The sequence below is a fragment of the Ovis canadensis genome, chromosome 6, assembly GCF_042477335.2.
Source record: "Ovis canadensis isolate MfBH-ARS-UI-01 breed Bighorn chromosome 6, ARS-UI_OviCan_v2, whole genome shotgun sequence".
NCBI lineage: Eukaryota > Metazoa > Chordata > Mammalia > Artiodactyla > Bovidae > Ovis > Ovis canadensis.
In genome coordinates this window covers 127,869,033-127,884,861 of record NC_091250.1, presented here as the reverse complement: position 1 = coordinate 127,884,861, position 15,829 = coordinate 127,869,033, and the positions used below count along the sequence as shown (strand labels likewise).

At 50.7% G+C, this 15,829-nt stretch overlaps 1 protein-coding gene across 15 annotated transcripts in view; it reads left to right on the top strand.

The window, feature by feature from the left end:
• Positions 1-15,829, top strand: part of PROM1 (prominin 1) — a 144,680-nt gene that overhangs the window by 20,232 nt on the left and 108,619 nt on the right. For 6 of the 15 annotated variants that reach the window (XM_070292455.1, XM_069594760.1, XM_069594756.1 and 3 more), the window contains exons 1-2: positions 441-751; positions 6,887-7,330. The exons of 1 other annotated variant lie outside the window; for it this stretch is intronic. Coding sequence is in view for 10 of the 14 variants with exons in the window: in XM_069594756.1 (XP_069450857.1) it covers positions 7,111-7,330 (220 nt within the window). In the remaining 4 variants the exon portion in view is untranslated. Of the gene's footprint in view, positions 1-211; positions 752-1,417; positions 1,994-2,101; positions 2,632-6,886; positions 7,331-15,829 lie in introns of those variants that run through there. 8 more of the 15 variants (XM_069594749.1, XM_069594757.1, XM_069594750.1 and 5 more) reach the window with 7 other exon arrangements.

Sequence of the window (15,829 nt, the reverse complement as noted above, 5' to 3'; positions counted from 1 at the left end):
GTTTTACTTGGGTAAACTAAAAAAAAAAAAAAAAAAAAGTCTTAGAATCTGGCAATAAAAGCGTCTAAGGCAGCAGAGGGAGTCATCTGAGGCAGGTCTAAGTTGAAACCAGAGAGATAAGAAGTTTTCAGAAGTGCAGCGGTGTTCAAACACGCTCACCCTGCCTCGAGGAGGAGTGGGTGCTGGGAGGAGGGCGTGCGCGCCGGAGCCCGGCTCTCGCCGCGGGAAATGGCAGCACTTGGGTCTCCAGGGGTGCCCCGGGGCACGTGGGCAAAGCTGCTCAGCCGGTCCAACCCGGAGCGCGCGTGCAGGACCCTTAGCCGGTCCCCACCGGGGCCCCGGGTTGCGTGCTCGGCCCTCCCGCCGCGGCTGCGTACGTTTCAGGAAGCGGCGCGTTCCGGGGGCCGCATCCTCAAGCCCCCGCCCGTGAGCGCCGGTGCGGGGGCGGGGGGCGGTCTGCAACAGGTCCCCGCGGCAGCCCCCGCCCCGGGCGTCGCTAGCGCGCCTCCAAGGCCGGCGCCTTCCAGGCCCGCCCTGTCCCGGGGTCTGTCTGGCAGGCGCGCGGGGCTGCGGGGCCGCCTCTCCGGAAGCCAGCCCGGTGGTCCCCGAAGCCGACTCATAAATCATTTATGAGCCAGGGCGGGGTGAGCCGGGTGGGGGCGAAGGGGGGGCGAGGAGAGAGCTGGGGGCGGGTGGGCGGCGGCGGCGGCGGCGGCCGCTAGACCTGAAGGAGAGCTGGACCCAGCGCGCGGTGAGTAGACCCTTCGGAGCCCATAAGGTGTCTGCTGCCCCGACCTGGGGGGCTAAGCGCCCCCTCCCACAAAGCCGGGGGACGGCAAATTGGGGGGAAGGGTACGGTCTGAGACCCCTTTCCCAACCCCCGGCTCTCTCCCCGGCCCGCGGCAGGTGATGCCAGCCCAGAGAGCGGCAGGGGAACCCGAGGGGCTACAGGGCGAGGTGGACCCCGCGGGAGTTCGGGGCAGGGCGCAGACGCGCGCCAACTTTGCGGGCTGCGTGCTGGGTCTTTCCACGCAGCGGAGAGGGGCCGGCAGCTGTTGGGTGCGAGCCGGAGATGGAGGCTCGAGCGCGACTGGGACTCCGAGGCCACCGGCTCGCTCTCTGAGAGGAGGGCGAACCAGGGAGGCGGGTCTGGGGCTTGGGAACTGGTGGTCGGTGAGGGGAGTCCCCGGGGGAGGGGGAGGTTAGTGGAACGAGGGGTGTGGGGCACTGACTTTACCGGGCTGGACAGGGAGAGGGGTCCCCTTCCTCTGATTTGCTGAAAGGAGTACGGAGTGCTACCGACTAGCACACGTGGGGGCTCTGGGGGTGCTGTGGGCAGCCTTGTCGCCGTGCCCACGTGCGAGCGGTCACCCCTGGCTTGAAGCATCCCTCGGTCCACTCTGGGCGCTCCTCGCAGGGACCTTCAGCGATTGCCGGACGGAGAACGGGGTGTTTGGGGCGCACCCCGGCCCGCAAAGCGCCGGGGAGGACAACAAAGGGAAGCGTGGACGGAGGAAGAGCTTCGCGGTGCCGGGGAGTCGGGGGCCCGAGGTCAGTTTCTCCAAGTTCTCGCCGAGAGCGGCGGCAGATCGGATCGCGGGAGCCCGGGGCGTACGGCTCTCACCGGCGACCCCAGTCCACGCCAACCTGCGCCAGCGGCGGCCAAGTTACTCGGCACCCCCCGGTTCCCCCGTGTGACGAAGGATTCCTGGAGTCTCCGGGTTTCGCGCGCCCGCTGGGCCGGCTGCGCATCCTTTGTCCAGCAGGCCTGGAGAGGCTCCTGGCGCCGGGGGCGCGCGGGCAGGAGGGGGCCCCGGGACGGCGGAGGGTGGCCGGGAAAGGGGGGGAGCGAGCGGCGCCGCCAGTTCGGAGTAGCAACAGGTTGTGCCCTGTAGCCCGCGGCAGCTGCTGAAACTCGCTCCTGCCCCAGGGCGTGGAAGAAGGTTTTCCCAGGTTCCGGAGACTGGCGTCTGAGCTTGGTTAATTACAGCAGGTGTGTGATTGGGGTCCTGGAACGTCCCCACCCCTCCCCCACCCCAACAGAGACACTCCCCCCCCCCCGCGCCCCGCCCCCGGAGACTAAACTGCTGGCTGTTCCTAGGTTGCCTGAGCCGGATGACCGTTTTCGAAAGACTTGAATGTAGGCAACTTCCTATTATTCAACGTGTGTGAACTTAGGACTTTGGATCTTCTCCCTCTTTTGTGAGTTTCCTCTGGCGGAGCTGAGGCTGCTGCTCTTGGCAGGGGCAGCCCAGACCCTCTGTTGACTGCCAGGTGTGTGTGCGGCCAGGTCCTGTACCTGTATGCCATCGCCAGCACCCCCACCCCCTGCCATTCAAAACCCCATTTTACATCAGCGATGAGAACCAGAACCACTCGGGGACTGTAAACAACTGCTTGTCACTCGGGTCATCAGTGAGACTAGAGACTTCCTCCTCTTAAAAGCCAGGGCCCTCTGTTCTCTGCTGCAGTGCCTTTTAATTTAGTTTTCTTAATTTATACCATTTAAAAAATGAACTTCCTTATGAGTTCCAGGCTTCCCTGATAGCTCAGCTGGTAGAGAATCTGCCTGCAGTGCAGGAGACCCCGGATTGATTCCTGGATCTGGAAGATCCCCTGGAGAAGGAACAGGTGACCCACTCTAGTATTCTGGGCTGGAGAATTCCATAGACTGCATAGACCATGGGGTCAAAAAGAGTGGGACACAACTGAGTGACTTTCACTTTCACTTTATGAGTTCCATGCTGGACTATTCCTGTGTTTCTAGTGTGGTGAAGCAAAGTGCATCAAAGGACAGGTACAAAATAACAGCAAATATTGTTTTCTTGGGACCATTTACAGTATGAAGGAAGTCAGTTTGTAGGGATCAAGAGTTCACACAGATTAGTTCAAGGTCAGGATGCATCGTTACAAATGACTGAAAGCAATTCTGTATAATTATAGCAGAAAAGAGACTGGATACTGGGTGGCTTAGTGATGGGACCGAAAGGATGGCTAGCCAAGCTTGGGAGCCCAGAGAAGTGGACGCGGGGCTTGCAGCAGGATTCCTGATGGGCGTACGTCCGTGGCTGCCATGAGGCTCTGACTGTGGCTGCTCACACGTTGCCATCATTGAAGCAGAAACTGCCTCTGCCGCCCTGTGTCTCATGCACAAGCCCAGAAGTGAGCCTCTGATTGGCTGAGCCTGGGCTCAGTTTGGGTACCTCAGTAGCTTCCCAGGTAGCTGGGGTGGGTTGCCATTTCCTTCTCTAGGGGATCTTCCTGACCCAAGGGTTGAACCCAGGACTCCTGCACTGCAGGCAGACTCTACCATCTGAGCCACCAGGGCTCTTTCCCAGGTGGCACCAGTGGTCAATGCAGGAGACACAAGAGATGTAGGCTAGATCCCTAGGTTGGAAAGATCCCCTGGAGGAGGGCATGGCAACACACTCTAGTATTCTTGCCTGGAAAACCCCATGGACAGAGGAGCCTGGCAGACTACAGTCTACGGGGTCCCAAAGAGTCAGACAGGTCTTAGTGACTTAGCATGCACACATCCTTACTGAGTGCCTACTATGTGCCAGGCTCTAAGGGCACCAAGATGGGGAAGTCAGGGGCCCCACAAAGCTACTGGGCTTGGTCAGCTCAGTGCAATCAAAGAAAGTTATTTGGGGAGGTTTCGCTTCACGTCTGTTGTTCTGCAGTTGTGTTTGGGAGGATGGAGGTGTCTTTGGAAAGCAGCATGGATTAGTCAGGAACAGTGCTGGTTCTCAAGGCTTCATTGTCTAAGCATCATTCACCAAGGGAGGGTGCTAAAAATGCAGATTATTGGGCCACATGTCCAGAAATGCAGTCTGATAATCTCATTTGAAACAAAGACCCAGTTTTACCCAGATGCGGCTCTTGGATCTGGAGCCATCCTGGGGTTTGTGCGGGCAGTTCCCTGACGGCTCTCAGTGGCTCTTGCTACCGAGTGTGCCAAAGTACCCAGACCTTGAAAGCACAGCAATTCGCACTGAGACAAAAACTTCTTCCTTGTCACCTTAACTTTTATCTGTAGTCTAGTGTTTTATAAGTAATGAGGTTTCGAAATGTTCTTAGAAGTGGCTCCAGAAGTTAAGAGGGACCTCCACTCGGGAGCAGGACGCATGCGCTGCTCGGGTGCTGCCCTGACCCAGTGGACGCCCCATCTTCGCCTTTCCTGAGGGATCTCTCCAGCCCGCTCTTCGCTGAGTATGGCTGGAGTCTGTTTTTTCACAGCTCTCCCGTGGGCCTCCTGCCATGTCCCCTTGCTGTGTTTCTCTCTGTCCCCAGCGGAGCCTTGGTGGCGTTATCGGGAAGTCAGCCTTTCTTAGCGGCTGAGCCTTTAATCCTTTCAGCTGCTGTGCTCCTGCGTGTCCTCTAGCAGAAAACAGGACACGTGTGCGGTGTGTGCACGTCCGCCTGTGGAGTGTATGCACCTGGGGTGTTCTGTGTGTGTTGTGTCTATGTGAGTTTTGTGTCAGTGTCAGAGCCCAAGCCGTGTGTGTGCACATCCGTCTGTGGAGTGTATGCACCTGGGGTGTTGCGTGTGTGTTGTGTGTATGTGAGTTGTGTGTCAGTGTGCGTGCCTGAGTTGTGTGTGTGATTTGTGTTTGTGTGCATGTCTGCCTGTGGAGTGTGTTCCGTGTGCATTGTGTATAAGTGAGTTGTGTGTCAGTGTGAGTACCTGAGTTGTGTGAGTGATGTGCGTGCATGTCCGCCTGCCTGCCCGCAGGAGCGTGGTCCTACCTGAATAACCACCCGCCCCTCCCCTGTATCTTCCTCCTGCCCCGTTCAGCCCCGCAGAGGTGCAGACGGGCTTGGCAGAGGCTGACTTGCTGTGTCTCCTTCTTATCTGTTCTCTCTGGGAGAGATTTGGAGATGGAGCAAGGGCGCTGATTCGTGGTAGAAACCGTGAAAGGCTCGAGCGCTTCCGAGCCTGAGCACAGGTTGTTGGCAGGGATCGTCCTTTAGAAACACTGACCAGGGTCCCGGTGTGTCTGTGTCCGTGGGTGAGGTGGACCCGGAAGCTTGGGGTCCATGAGGGTGGCACTGGGCACCGCTGGGGAGCCGGACAGCCCATGGTTTGATAAGAGGAGAGTCGAGGGTCCTTTCATTGGCAGGTCTGTGCTGATGGGACTGGAGTGGGATGTATGAGGCAGTACTAAGGGGGCCCGATGCGGATGAACGTCTTCACTCCGCGGACTCATTACCTCCTGCCTCTGGTCTGGGGCTTTCTTTGACTTGGTGGGATATAGATAGGGGGTCCTCTGGCCTCTTGCACAAATGTGCCCATTTCCTGGTGGTCCCTCTCCCTCATCCTGTGTGTGTTTCTGGAGAAAGTGAAAGAAAGTGAAGTTGCTCAGTCGTGTCCGACTCTTTGCGACCCCATGGACTGTAGCCCACCAGGCTTCTCCATCCATGGAATTTTCTAGGCAAGAGTACTGGAATGGGTTGCCATTTCCTTCGCCAGGGGATCTTCCTGACCCAGGGATCAAACCTGGGTCTCCTGCATTGCGGGCAGATGCTTTACTGTCTGAGCCACCAGGGAATCCCTATGTGTTTCTGGAGAACCTCATCCTTATTTTGAAAGTTAGTGAGTGTAATACACAAAATAAAGTCAGGGTGTTCCTGCCCCCAGAGGGGAAAGGACAGGCAGCGCATCGGCTGCCTTGGGGAGTTCTCTTTCAAGTCCCCTCGCCCAGTGCCTTGGCACAAGCCAAGCCCTTGGTCTGGATTGTGTGGTTGCCTGTTCCGCAGCTCACACTGAGCCCTGCCTGTACGCCCGCCTTGTGCTCAGCTCTGGGGAGAGAAACTCCAGGAGCATGGGGTCCACGCCGCCGCCACTGGACGCTGGGTTGGGAGCTGATTTCAGTTCTTGATCTTTCTCCCCGTCCTCAGGGGAGGGCGGGGGTCTCCCCCTGCTCAGCCTCTCATTGCCTGGATCCTGAGTTGCCCAAGGGGTGACTTGAGATGGGGGCTCCCATCAGGGCGACCTGGTGAGAGTGTTAGAAAGACAGAAACCAGCCCCACCCAGCCTTAAGGAGTTTGGTCCCTGCCCTTGAGGCCACGCTCTTCCAGCTTGGGTTGAGGGGAGTGAGGAGATAAAGTTAGATCAGTGAGCGTATCAGTGAGATGAAACATGGGGTGAAACGCGCCTCCAGGAAGGGGGCTGTTGCTGTTTGCTGTTTAGTCGCCCGACTGTTTGTGACCCCACGGACTGTAGCCCGCCAGGCTCCTCTGTCCCTGGGATTTCCCGGCAAGCATACTGGAGTGGGTTGCCATTGCCTCCTCCAGGGGACCTTCCCCACCCCTGTCTCTCTCACTTGAAGGCGGATTCTTTACCACGGAGCCAGATCACTGAGCCCATTAGTAAAATGAAAGACAAAGTAAGACATATCTGGGGAGCTGGGGAGAACAGCCCAAAATTGGAGGAAAAATGAGCACCTTATCTATTGCTGGGGGGGGCTCTGCCTCTCTGAGATGGACGGCTCTGCAGGGAGGGTGTCTCGGAGTTGGGAGAGTCCCGGCTTGGGCCATGAAAGCCATCTACTGGGTGTGAGTTCTGGCCCACTATTAGTCAGCTGTGGCCTTGGGCAAGTCACTGAGATTTTCTGAGTCAGTTTCCTCATCTGTAAAATGGGATAATGCCTTAAGTGAGTTCCTACCTGTGGGCATGTCTGCCTGGTGTTCCTTGGTCTGGCTCCTGGCGGGGGACCTTCTGGCTCTCCTGCCCCTGTGCTTGGAGCAGGCTCTGTGTTTCTTCCCCAGCAGAGGATTAGGCTGAGCGCTTGCTCTAAAGCCTGGCAGCCTCTCCACCAGGCGAGCTGCGGGTGTGGGCAGGCTGCAGGCATTAGTGACCCCTGGTCCCTTCTCTCTCTGCCAGGGATGCTGCTTTGATGGACTGAGTCCCCCTCCCCTGCCTGCCAGAGAACGTTCTCTGCTGCCCCTTGCTGCCTGCTAGCCCGGCCTGGAAACTGAGGACACCGCAGGCTCAACCCTCACGACACTTCTGCACAGGAACGCGCTCCCGCCATCCCCCAGGCTTCCAGAACACCCCGACCCAGGCGGCCTCCAGCACCACCTCATGTTCAGGGCATCTTGCTAGCCATGGCCCTCCTCCTTGGCTTCCTCCTGCTGCTGGGACTCTGTGAGGACACCATGTCAGAGGAGCCGTCTTCATCCCAGTACCGTCCTGGTGGTTTGGAATTCCAGTTGCCTCCAACCTCCTATCAGACCAGCGACTCTTATGATCCTGGTCCCGCTGGCCTCTTCTTTCATATCGTGCGCCTCTTTGTCCAAATTGTGCAGCCCAATGCTTTCCCTGAAGGTAAGTCCTGAGGGTGGGAAAAGGTAGAATTTGTCTCCAAACACCACTCTCGGGCACACTCGCATTAGTGGTGTTAATGACAGGATGATCGGAGGAGGAGATGTTCTGTGTGGTCAAGTATGAGATTCTGTGAGTGAGTGAACTGCACAGGAGCAGAAAGCATTTAGATGAAAGTTAAGAAAATCAAGTGAAATAGGTTGTCAGGAACGTGATGATAAGAAAATGAAGCTGAACTGTGTTGCCACGGTGTTCTTCCAATTCTTTATCCTCTGTCCCCGCCTTTTTTGTTTGTGCTGGTTAGAGAACTGAATTATCCTCAAGTTCCTACCAAAGGTAAAAGGTAGGGTAGAAATGCGAATTCCCCGCCATCGAATGAGAAGTTAATCATGAACGCCCATGCACACTGAAAGTTACAAATTTAACTCTCCTCCACCTACCATGATATTCGGTTTTGACACTGCTTCGGGCTAGGTCAGGTGAACCAAACCTGTTACCTGGGTAACGTGTTTGCTTCAGTTCTAAGGGTCTGAGTCTGAGGACGGGAGGGAGCTTTGCTGGCCTCGTGCAATTGCTCTGTGTATGTGCTACTGTCTGGCCTTAGCGCTGGGGCCAATCTGTCCGGGAAATCTTTGGGGTATGTGTTTTCAGGAACAGGATTATGCAAATGTAAGTGGTCTGTGGGAAGTGTTGGCTATCAGGATTTGGCAGCCTAAATTTTTATTGATTTAATGTTAGATCTAGCTTAGGCTTGTTCTTGTCATTGATTATTAAGTGTTATAAAATTGGTGGTAGTCTTGATCTTCATCGTGAGATGGTCAGCCATTGTTCATAAGAAGCTTATCTGTGAGAGAGAGAGAGAGAGGAGAGAGAATGTATTTAGGGAACTTTAGCACCTGTTTATATTATGGGTAGTTTATATATTTTCTTAATATACATTTACATAGAGTTTTTTAGATGTATGTGTCTCAGATTAAGCAGTTGAAACAGTCTGAAGTGTAGTTCTCAAATTTTTTGTTATTTTAAATTTCGAATCAGTGGAGTAAATCACTCTGAGCCCTTCTGTCGTAGAAGAGGGTCCTGGGGAAGCACTGGTTACTGTTTACGTCACTGCCTAAAAGACTCAACCTGGAAGTCTGAAGGGCAGAAGTGGAAGACACACTGAGTTTATTTATTCATATTGAGCACAGGTTCATGCTTCTCAATAGATATCTCTTCTTTTATCTTTAGACTTGATGTAAATGTAACTGAATAAATACGTGGTTGACCAAAAAGTTTGTTGGAGTTTTTCTGCAACATCTTATGCAAAAACCCGAACAAACTTTTTGACCAGTAAATGTTTGGTGGTTCAGTGGTAAAGAATGGACCTGAAAGTGCAGGAGGCCCAGGTTCGATTCCTGGGTTGAGAAGATTCCCTGGAGAGGGAAGTGGCAACCACTCCAGTATTCTTGCCTGGAGAATCCCACGGACAGAGAAGCCTGGTGGGCTGCAGTCCAGGAGGGTCACAGAGAGCTGGACATGACCGAGCATGCGTGTAAGCAAGCACAGATGCCTAGTGGTGATTTTAGTCTTGGCTTCTTTTTCATGTAGAAAACTGAGAATTCAGTTGTTTGATATGAATTTGCAATGACTTCTTTAAAAAGATTGTGAAGCCTTCTTGTGTCATTCTAAGGCAGATCACGTAATCAGTTAATCCTGTAATCTCTTTCCATATGTTTATTTTTCTCCCTCTGAATTTCATAGGAAGACTTCCTCACACTAATTTCACTAGGGAAAACAGTATTTTTGAAGGTCTTCATTGGAATGATCAGGTTAAACGGTGTCTTACTTCCAGTGTCTTCAAGGGTTTTTTCACCTCCGACAACATGATTAGTGTGGAATTTAAATCCTACTGTAATCTTAGGGTGTTAGCTGTCCTTGTCCCTTGACCTTCATCAATACTTATTACTTTGGAGAAAGAAGTTCCCAGAAGTAGATCAGAGCAGACCAACACTGCCCCTTTCAAAAAGCTTGGCAGGCTGCTTGGAGAATATAATACTGAACTTAGCAGCTGAGGCTTGCAAGTGTTGGCTTTCTTCCAGCACTTCCTTACTTATACCCTTCCACTCAGTTACTAACTTATATCGTAGCTTCAAAGTGCTCATTAGGTGCTTTGCAATTTAAAGGTCACTAGGGCACAATCATGGCTTTCTGGGTTTTTTTCCCCTTTTTCACACGACTTAAAAAAAAAAAATGAAGTATAGTTGATTTACAGTGTGTGTTAGTTTCAGGCGTTCATCACAGTGATTCAGTTGTGTGTGTGTGTGTGTGTGTGTGTGTGTGTGTAGTGTATTTATATACCTATTCTTTTCAGATTCTTTTCCCTAGTTCCCTGTGCTATAAGTAGGTCTTTGTTGGTTATCTGTTTTATATACAGTAATGTGAATATGTCAGTCACATCCTCCCAATTTATCCCTCCCAGCCATTCCCCTAAGTAACCATGGGTTTGTTTTCTGTGTCTGTGGGTCTATTTCTGTTTTGTAAATAAGTTCATTTGTGTTGTTTTGTTTTAGACTCTATGTGTAAATGGTATCATATGATATTTGTCTATCTCTGTCCTACTTCACTTAGTGTGATAATCTCCAGGTCTGTCCATGTTGCTGCAAGTGGCATTATTTCACCCTTTTTTATGGCCGAGTAATATTCCACTGTATATACGCACCACATCTTCCGTATCCATTCATCTGCTGATTATTCCATTGTATGTGTACACCACATCTTCGGTATCCATTCATCTTTTGATGAACATTTAGCTTGCTTCCCTGTCTTGTCTGTTGTGAATAGTGTTGTGGTGATCTTTGGGGCCAGTGTATTTCATGAGCCTCAGAATGAAGGCCGCTGTCTTCATAATTTAAGATGCAGAGAGAGAGAGAGGTGGATTTTTATGTATTAATTAACTTAATACATTAATCAAAACAGGTAACTTGAGGATAAGTCATCTGTGGAGTAACATCTTCACAGAGGATCATATCCCACAGGTCTGTTCTTTCATGTGAGGGAGTAGAAGTGTTTTGGGGGCACAATCCCAGTGCAGGGGCAGAAGACGAAGGGAGGGCCCTGGAGCCCGGCTCCCTCTTGTGCCATAGGGCCTGGGGAGTTCTCCAAGTTTACATCCTGTGTTCAACCAAAATGGAATACCCAGGTTTAGATTTGGAGCTCTCTAAAGAGAAGCACAGAATGTGGTCCACTGGAGAAGGGAATGGCAAACCACTTCAGTACTCTTGCCTTGAGAACCCCATGGACAGTATGAAAAGGCAAAATGATAGGATGCTGAAAGAGGAACTCCCCAGATCAGTAGGTGCCCGATATGCTTCTGGAGATCAGTGGAGAAATAACTCCAGAAAGAATGAAGGGATGGAGCCAAAGCAAAAACAATACCCAGTTGTGGATATGACTGGTGATAGAAGCAAGGTCTGATGCTGTAAAGAGTAATATTGCATAGGAACCTGGAATGTTAGGTCCATGAATCAAAGCAAATTGAAAGTGGTCAAACAGGAGATGGCAAGAGTGAACGTCAACATTCTAGGAATCAGCGAACTAAAATGGACTGGAACGGGTGAATTTAACTCAGATGACCATTATATCCACTACTGCGGGCAGGAATCCCTCAGAAGAAATGGAGTAGCCATCATGGTCAACAAAAGAGTCCGAAATGCAGTACTTGGATACAATCTCAAAAACGACAGAATGATCTCTGTTCGTTTCCAAGGCAAACCATTCAATATCACGGTAATCCAAGTCTATGCCCCAACCAGTAACACTGAAGAACCTGAATTTGAACGGTTCTATGAAGACCTACAAGACCTTTTAGGACTAACACCCAAAAAAGATATCCTTTTCATTATAGGGGACTGGAATGCAAAAGTAGGAAGTCAAGAAACACCTGGAGTAACAGGCAAATTTAGCCTTGGAATATGGAATGAAGCAGGGTAAAGGCTAATAGAGTTTTGCCAAGAGAATGCACTGGTCATAGAAAACACCCTCTTCCAACAACACAAGAGAAGACTCTACACATGGATGTCACCAGATGGTCAACACCAAAATCAGATTGAGTATATTCTTTGCAGCCAAAGATGGAGAAGCTCTATACAGTCAGCAAAAACAAGAGTAGGAGCTGACTGTGGCTCAGATCATAAACTCCTTATTGCCAAATTCAGACTTATTGGAGAAAGTAGGGAAAACTACTAGACCATTCAGGTATGACCTAAATCAAATCCCTTATGATTATACAGTGGAAGTGAGAAATAGATTTAAGGGACTAGATCAGATAGACAGAGTGCCTGATGAACTATGGAATGAGGTTCGTGACATTGTACAGGAGACAGGGATCAAGACCATCCCCATGGAAAAGAAATGCAAAAAAGCAAAATGGCTGTCTGGGGAGGCCTTACAAATAGCTGTGTAAAGAAGAGAGGCGAAAAGCAAAGGAGAAAAGGAAAGATATAAGCATCTGAATGCAGAGTTCCAAAGAATAGCAAGAAGAGATAAGAAAGCCTTCTTCAGCGATCGGTGCAAACAAATAGAGGCAAACAACAGAATGGGAAAGACTAGAGAGCTCTTCAAGAAAATTAGAGATACCAAGGGAACATTTCATGCAAAGATGGGCTCGATAAAGGACAGAAATGGTCTGGACCTAACAGAAGCAGAAGATATTAAGAATAGATGGCAAAAATACACAGAAGAACTGTACAAAAAAGATCTTCACGACCCAGATAATCGCAATGGTGTGATCACTCACCTAGAGCCAGACATCCTGGAATATGAAGTCAAGTGGGCCTTAGAAAGCATCACTACGAACAAAGCTAGTGGGGTTGATGGAATTCCAGTGGAGCTATTTCAAATCCTGAAAGATGATGCTGTGAAAGTGCTGCAGTCAATATGCCAGCAAAATTGGAAAATTCAGAAGTGGCCACAGGACTGGAAAAGGTCAGCTTGCATTCCAGTCCCTAAGAAAGGCAATGCCAAAGAATGCTCAAACTACCGCACAATTGCACTCATACCACATGCTAGTAAAGTCATGCTCAAAATTCTCCAATCCAGGCTTCAGCAATATGTGAACCGTGAACTTCCAGATGATCAAGCTGGTTTTAGAAAAGGCAGAGGAACCAGAGATCAAATTGCCAACATCCGCTGGATCATGGAAAAAGCAAGAGAGTTCCAGAAAAACATCTATTTCTGCTTTATTGACTATGCCAAAGCCTTTGACTGTGTGGATCACAATAAACTGGAAAATTCTGAGAGAGATGGGCATACCAGACCACCTGACCTGCTTCTTGAGAAACCTATATGCAGGTCAGGAAGCAACAGTTAGAACTGGACATGGAACAACAGACTGGTTCCAAATAGAAAAGGAGTACATCAAGGCTGTATATTGTCACCCTGCTTATTTAACTTCTATGCAGAGTACATCATGAGAAACGCTGGGCTGGAAGAAGCACAAGCTGGAATCAAGATTGCCGGGAGAAATATCAATAACTTCAGATATGCAGATGACACCACCCTTATGGCAGAAAGTGAAGAGGAACTCAAAAGCCTCTTGATGAAAGTGAAAGAGGAGAGTGAAAAAGTTGGCTTAAAGCTCAACATTCAGAAAACGAAGATCATGGCATCTGGTCCCATCACTTCATGGGAAATAGATGGGGAAACAGTGGAAAGAGTGTCAGACTTTAATTTTTTGGGCTCCAAGATCACTGCAGATGGGGACTACAGCCATGAAATTAAAAGACGCTTACTCCTTGGAAGGAAAGTTATGACCAACCTAGATAGCATATTTAAAAGCAGAGATATTACTTTGCCAACAAAGGTCCATCTCGTCAAGGCTATGGTTTTTCCAGTGGTCATGTATGGATGTGAGAGTTGGACTGTGAAGAAAGCTGCTGTTGCTGCTGCTGCTAAGTTGCTTCAGTCGTGTCCGACTCTGTGCGACCCCATAGATGGCAGCCCACCAGGCTCCCCCGTCCCTGGGATTCTCCAGGCAATAACACTGGAGTGGGTTGCCATTTCCTTCTCCAGTGCATGAAAGTGAAAAGTGAAAGTGAAGTCGCTCAGTCGTATCTGACTCTTAGCGACCCCATGGACTGCAGCCTACCAGGCTCCTCTGCCCAGGGGATTTTCCAGGCAAGAGTACTGGAGTGGGGTGCCATGAAGAAAGCTGATCGCCGAAGAATTGATGCTTTTGAACTGTGGTGTTGGAGAAGACTCTTAAGAGTCTCTTGGACTGCAAGGAGATCCAACCAGTCCATGCTAAAGGAGACCAGTCCTGGGTGTTCATTGGAAGGACTGATGCTGAGGCTGAAACTCCAATACTTTGGCTACCTCATGCAAAGCGCTGACTCATTGGAAAAGATCCTGATGCTGGGAGGGACTGGTGGCAGGAGGAGAAGTGGATGACAGAGGATGAGATCGCTGAATGGCAACACTGACTCGATGTGAATGAGTTTGGGTGAACTCCGGGAGTTTGTGATAGACAGAGAGGCCTGGCGTGCTGCAATTCATGGGGTCGCAAAGAGTTGGACACGACTGAGCGACTGAACTGAACTGAAAGAGAAGCACTTTATTATGCCAACAAAGGTCCATATACTCAAGGCTATGGTTTTTCCAGTAGTCATGTATGGATGTGAGAGTTGTACCATAAAGAAGGCTGAGCACCAAGCAATTGATGCTTTCAACATATGGTGTTGGAGAAGACTTTTGAGTCACTTAGACTTCAAGGAGGCCAAACCAGTCAATCCTAAAGAAAATCAACTCTTTGTCTTCATTGGAAGGACTGATGCTGAAGCTGAAACTCCAATACTCTGGCCACCTGATGGGAAGAACCAACTCATTGGAAAAGAACCTGATGCTGGGAAAGACTGAAGGCAGGAGGAGAAGGGGACGATAGAGGAGGAGATGGTTGGATGGCATCACCGACTCAATGGATATGAGTTTGAGCAAACTCCAGAAGATGGTGGAGGACTGGAAAACTTGGCATGCTGCAGTCCATGGGGTTGCAAAGAGTTGGATACGACTGAGCGACTAAACAACAGCAAAGAGAAGTGCAGGCTGTATCCTGGTAAATACAAGATGGAGAGTTCCTATTCAGGTGGGGCTTGAGAGACAGGCCTGTTCCTGCGTAGAAGGGGTTAGCTTAGATAAGGCCAGGAAGACAGGCTGGTAAACATACAGCTCAGCAGAATGTGCTCTAGAACTTGGTCTGGGGATTTCATAAACTCTGCCCTGATCTGAAGCTGCAGGAGAGAGGTAGTGTCCTGGGCTTGGCTCACTAAGAAGTGAGTGATGACTTACATTAGGGAGGAACTGTTAGTCTGTTTATTAACCTAGAAAGGTTGTTGATGGCAGAATGTGTAGATGGCGGGTGGGGGGCTGGGGAGATGGGGAAAGAACGTGCCAGGCAGAGAAAATATCGTGTCCAGAGAGTGGAGGAGACAGCGGTTCATGGTGGACCATGACGTGTGCATTCATGGGGTAAGTCGGCCAAGGTAGGGGAGCTAGAGCTGGAGGACCCTGACTGGCAGCCCGGGTAGCTCTGTAGGGGGCAGGAAGCTAAGGCAGCATCAGCAAAGGTTGCGTTCACTTGGCAAGTGTTGAAAGCTGAGCCTTCTGTGGTGCACTTGCTGGGTGCTGTGACCCAGCCTCGAAGTGGACTTGGGTTTTGGGAAGAGAATCTGACTGCAGCTGGTAGGGTAGCTCACAGGGAGAGTGAGGGTCCTGCCTTGGTCTAGAGGGTGGTAATGATGAACTGACCTGAGAAGGTGATGGGGCAAACTGAGGCAGGTTTCATTTACGTCCAGAGGATTTGGTTTAAGTCCTAGGTCTTGCCTGTTGCCTGTCGGGCTAACAATTTTCAGAGCCTCTGTTCTCATAAATGTAGTGTGACTTTATAGCTTTTGTCTGTGAGGCTTAAATGAGAAGATGCATGTAAAGCCTATGTTTAAAACCATGCCCAAGAGGCCCAGAGAAAAAGCCTCCATCACTCCATCATACTGTTATTCAGGGCTTCTCTAGTGGCTCAGACGGTCAAGTGTCTGCCCACGATGCGGGAGACCAGGTTCAGTCCCTGAGTGGGGAAGATCTCTTGGAGAAGGGAGTGGCAACTCACTCTAGCATTCTTGCCTGGAGAAGTCCATGGACAGAGGAGCCTGGCAGGCTACAGTCCACGGGGTGGCAAAGAGTCGGACATGACTCAGCAACTAACACGTTTACTTTCGTATTGTTATTTGCGAGGAAGCATTGACCAGACTTGTTGCCAGAATTATTGTTGGGAAGAATACAGGAAAGAGAAGGTGTCTCCAGGAGGGATCTTTAAAATGTCCATGCTGCTGTTCCCTTAGGAACGTTCTCCATGGAGATGCCTTGTGAGAAGCAGTTCCGTTACTTTTGAAGTTGGGCGAGCTGTGTCTCCCCAGCAAGACCCACAGCAGCAGAGCTGGGCTAGAAGCCAGGACTTGGATGCAGCGCTGGCTT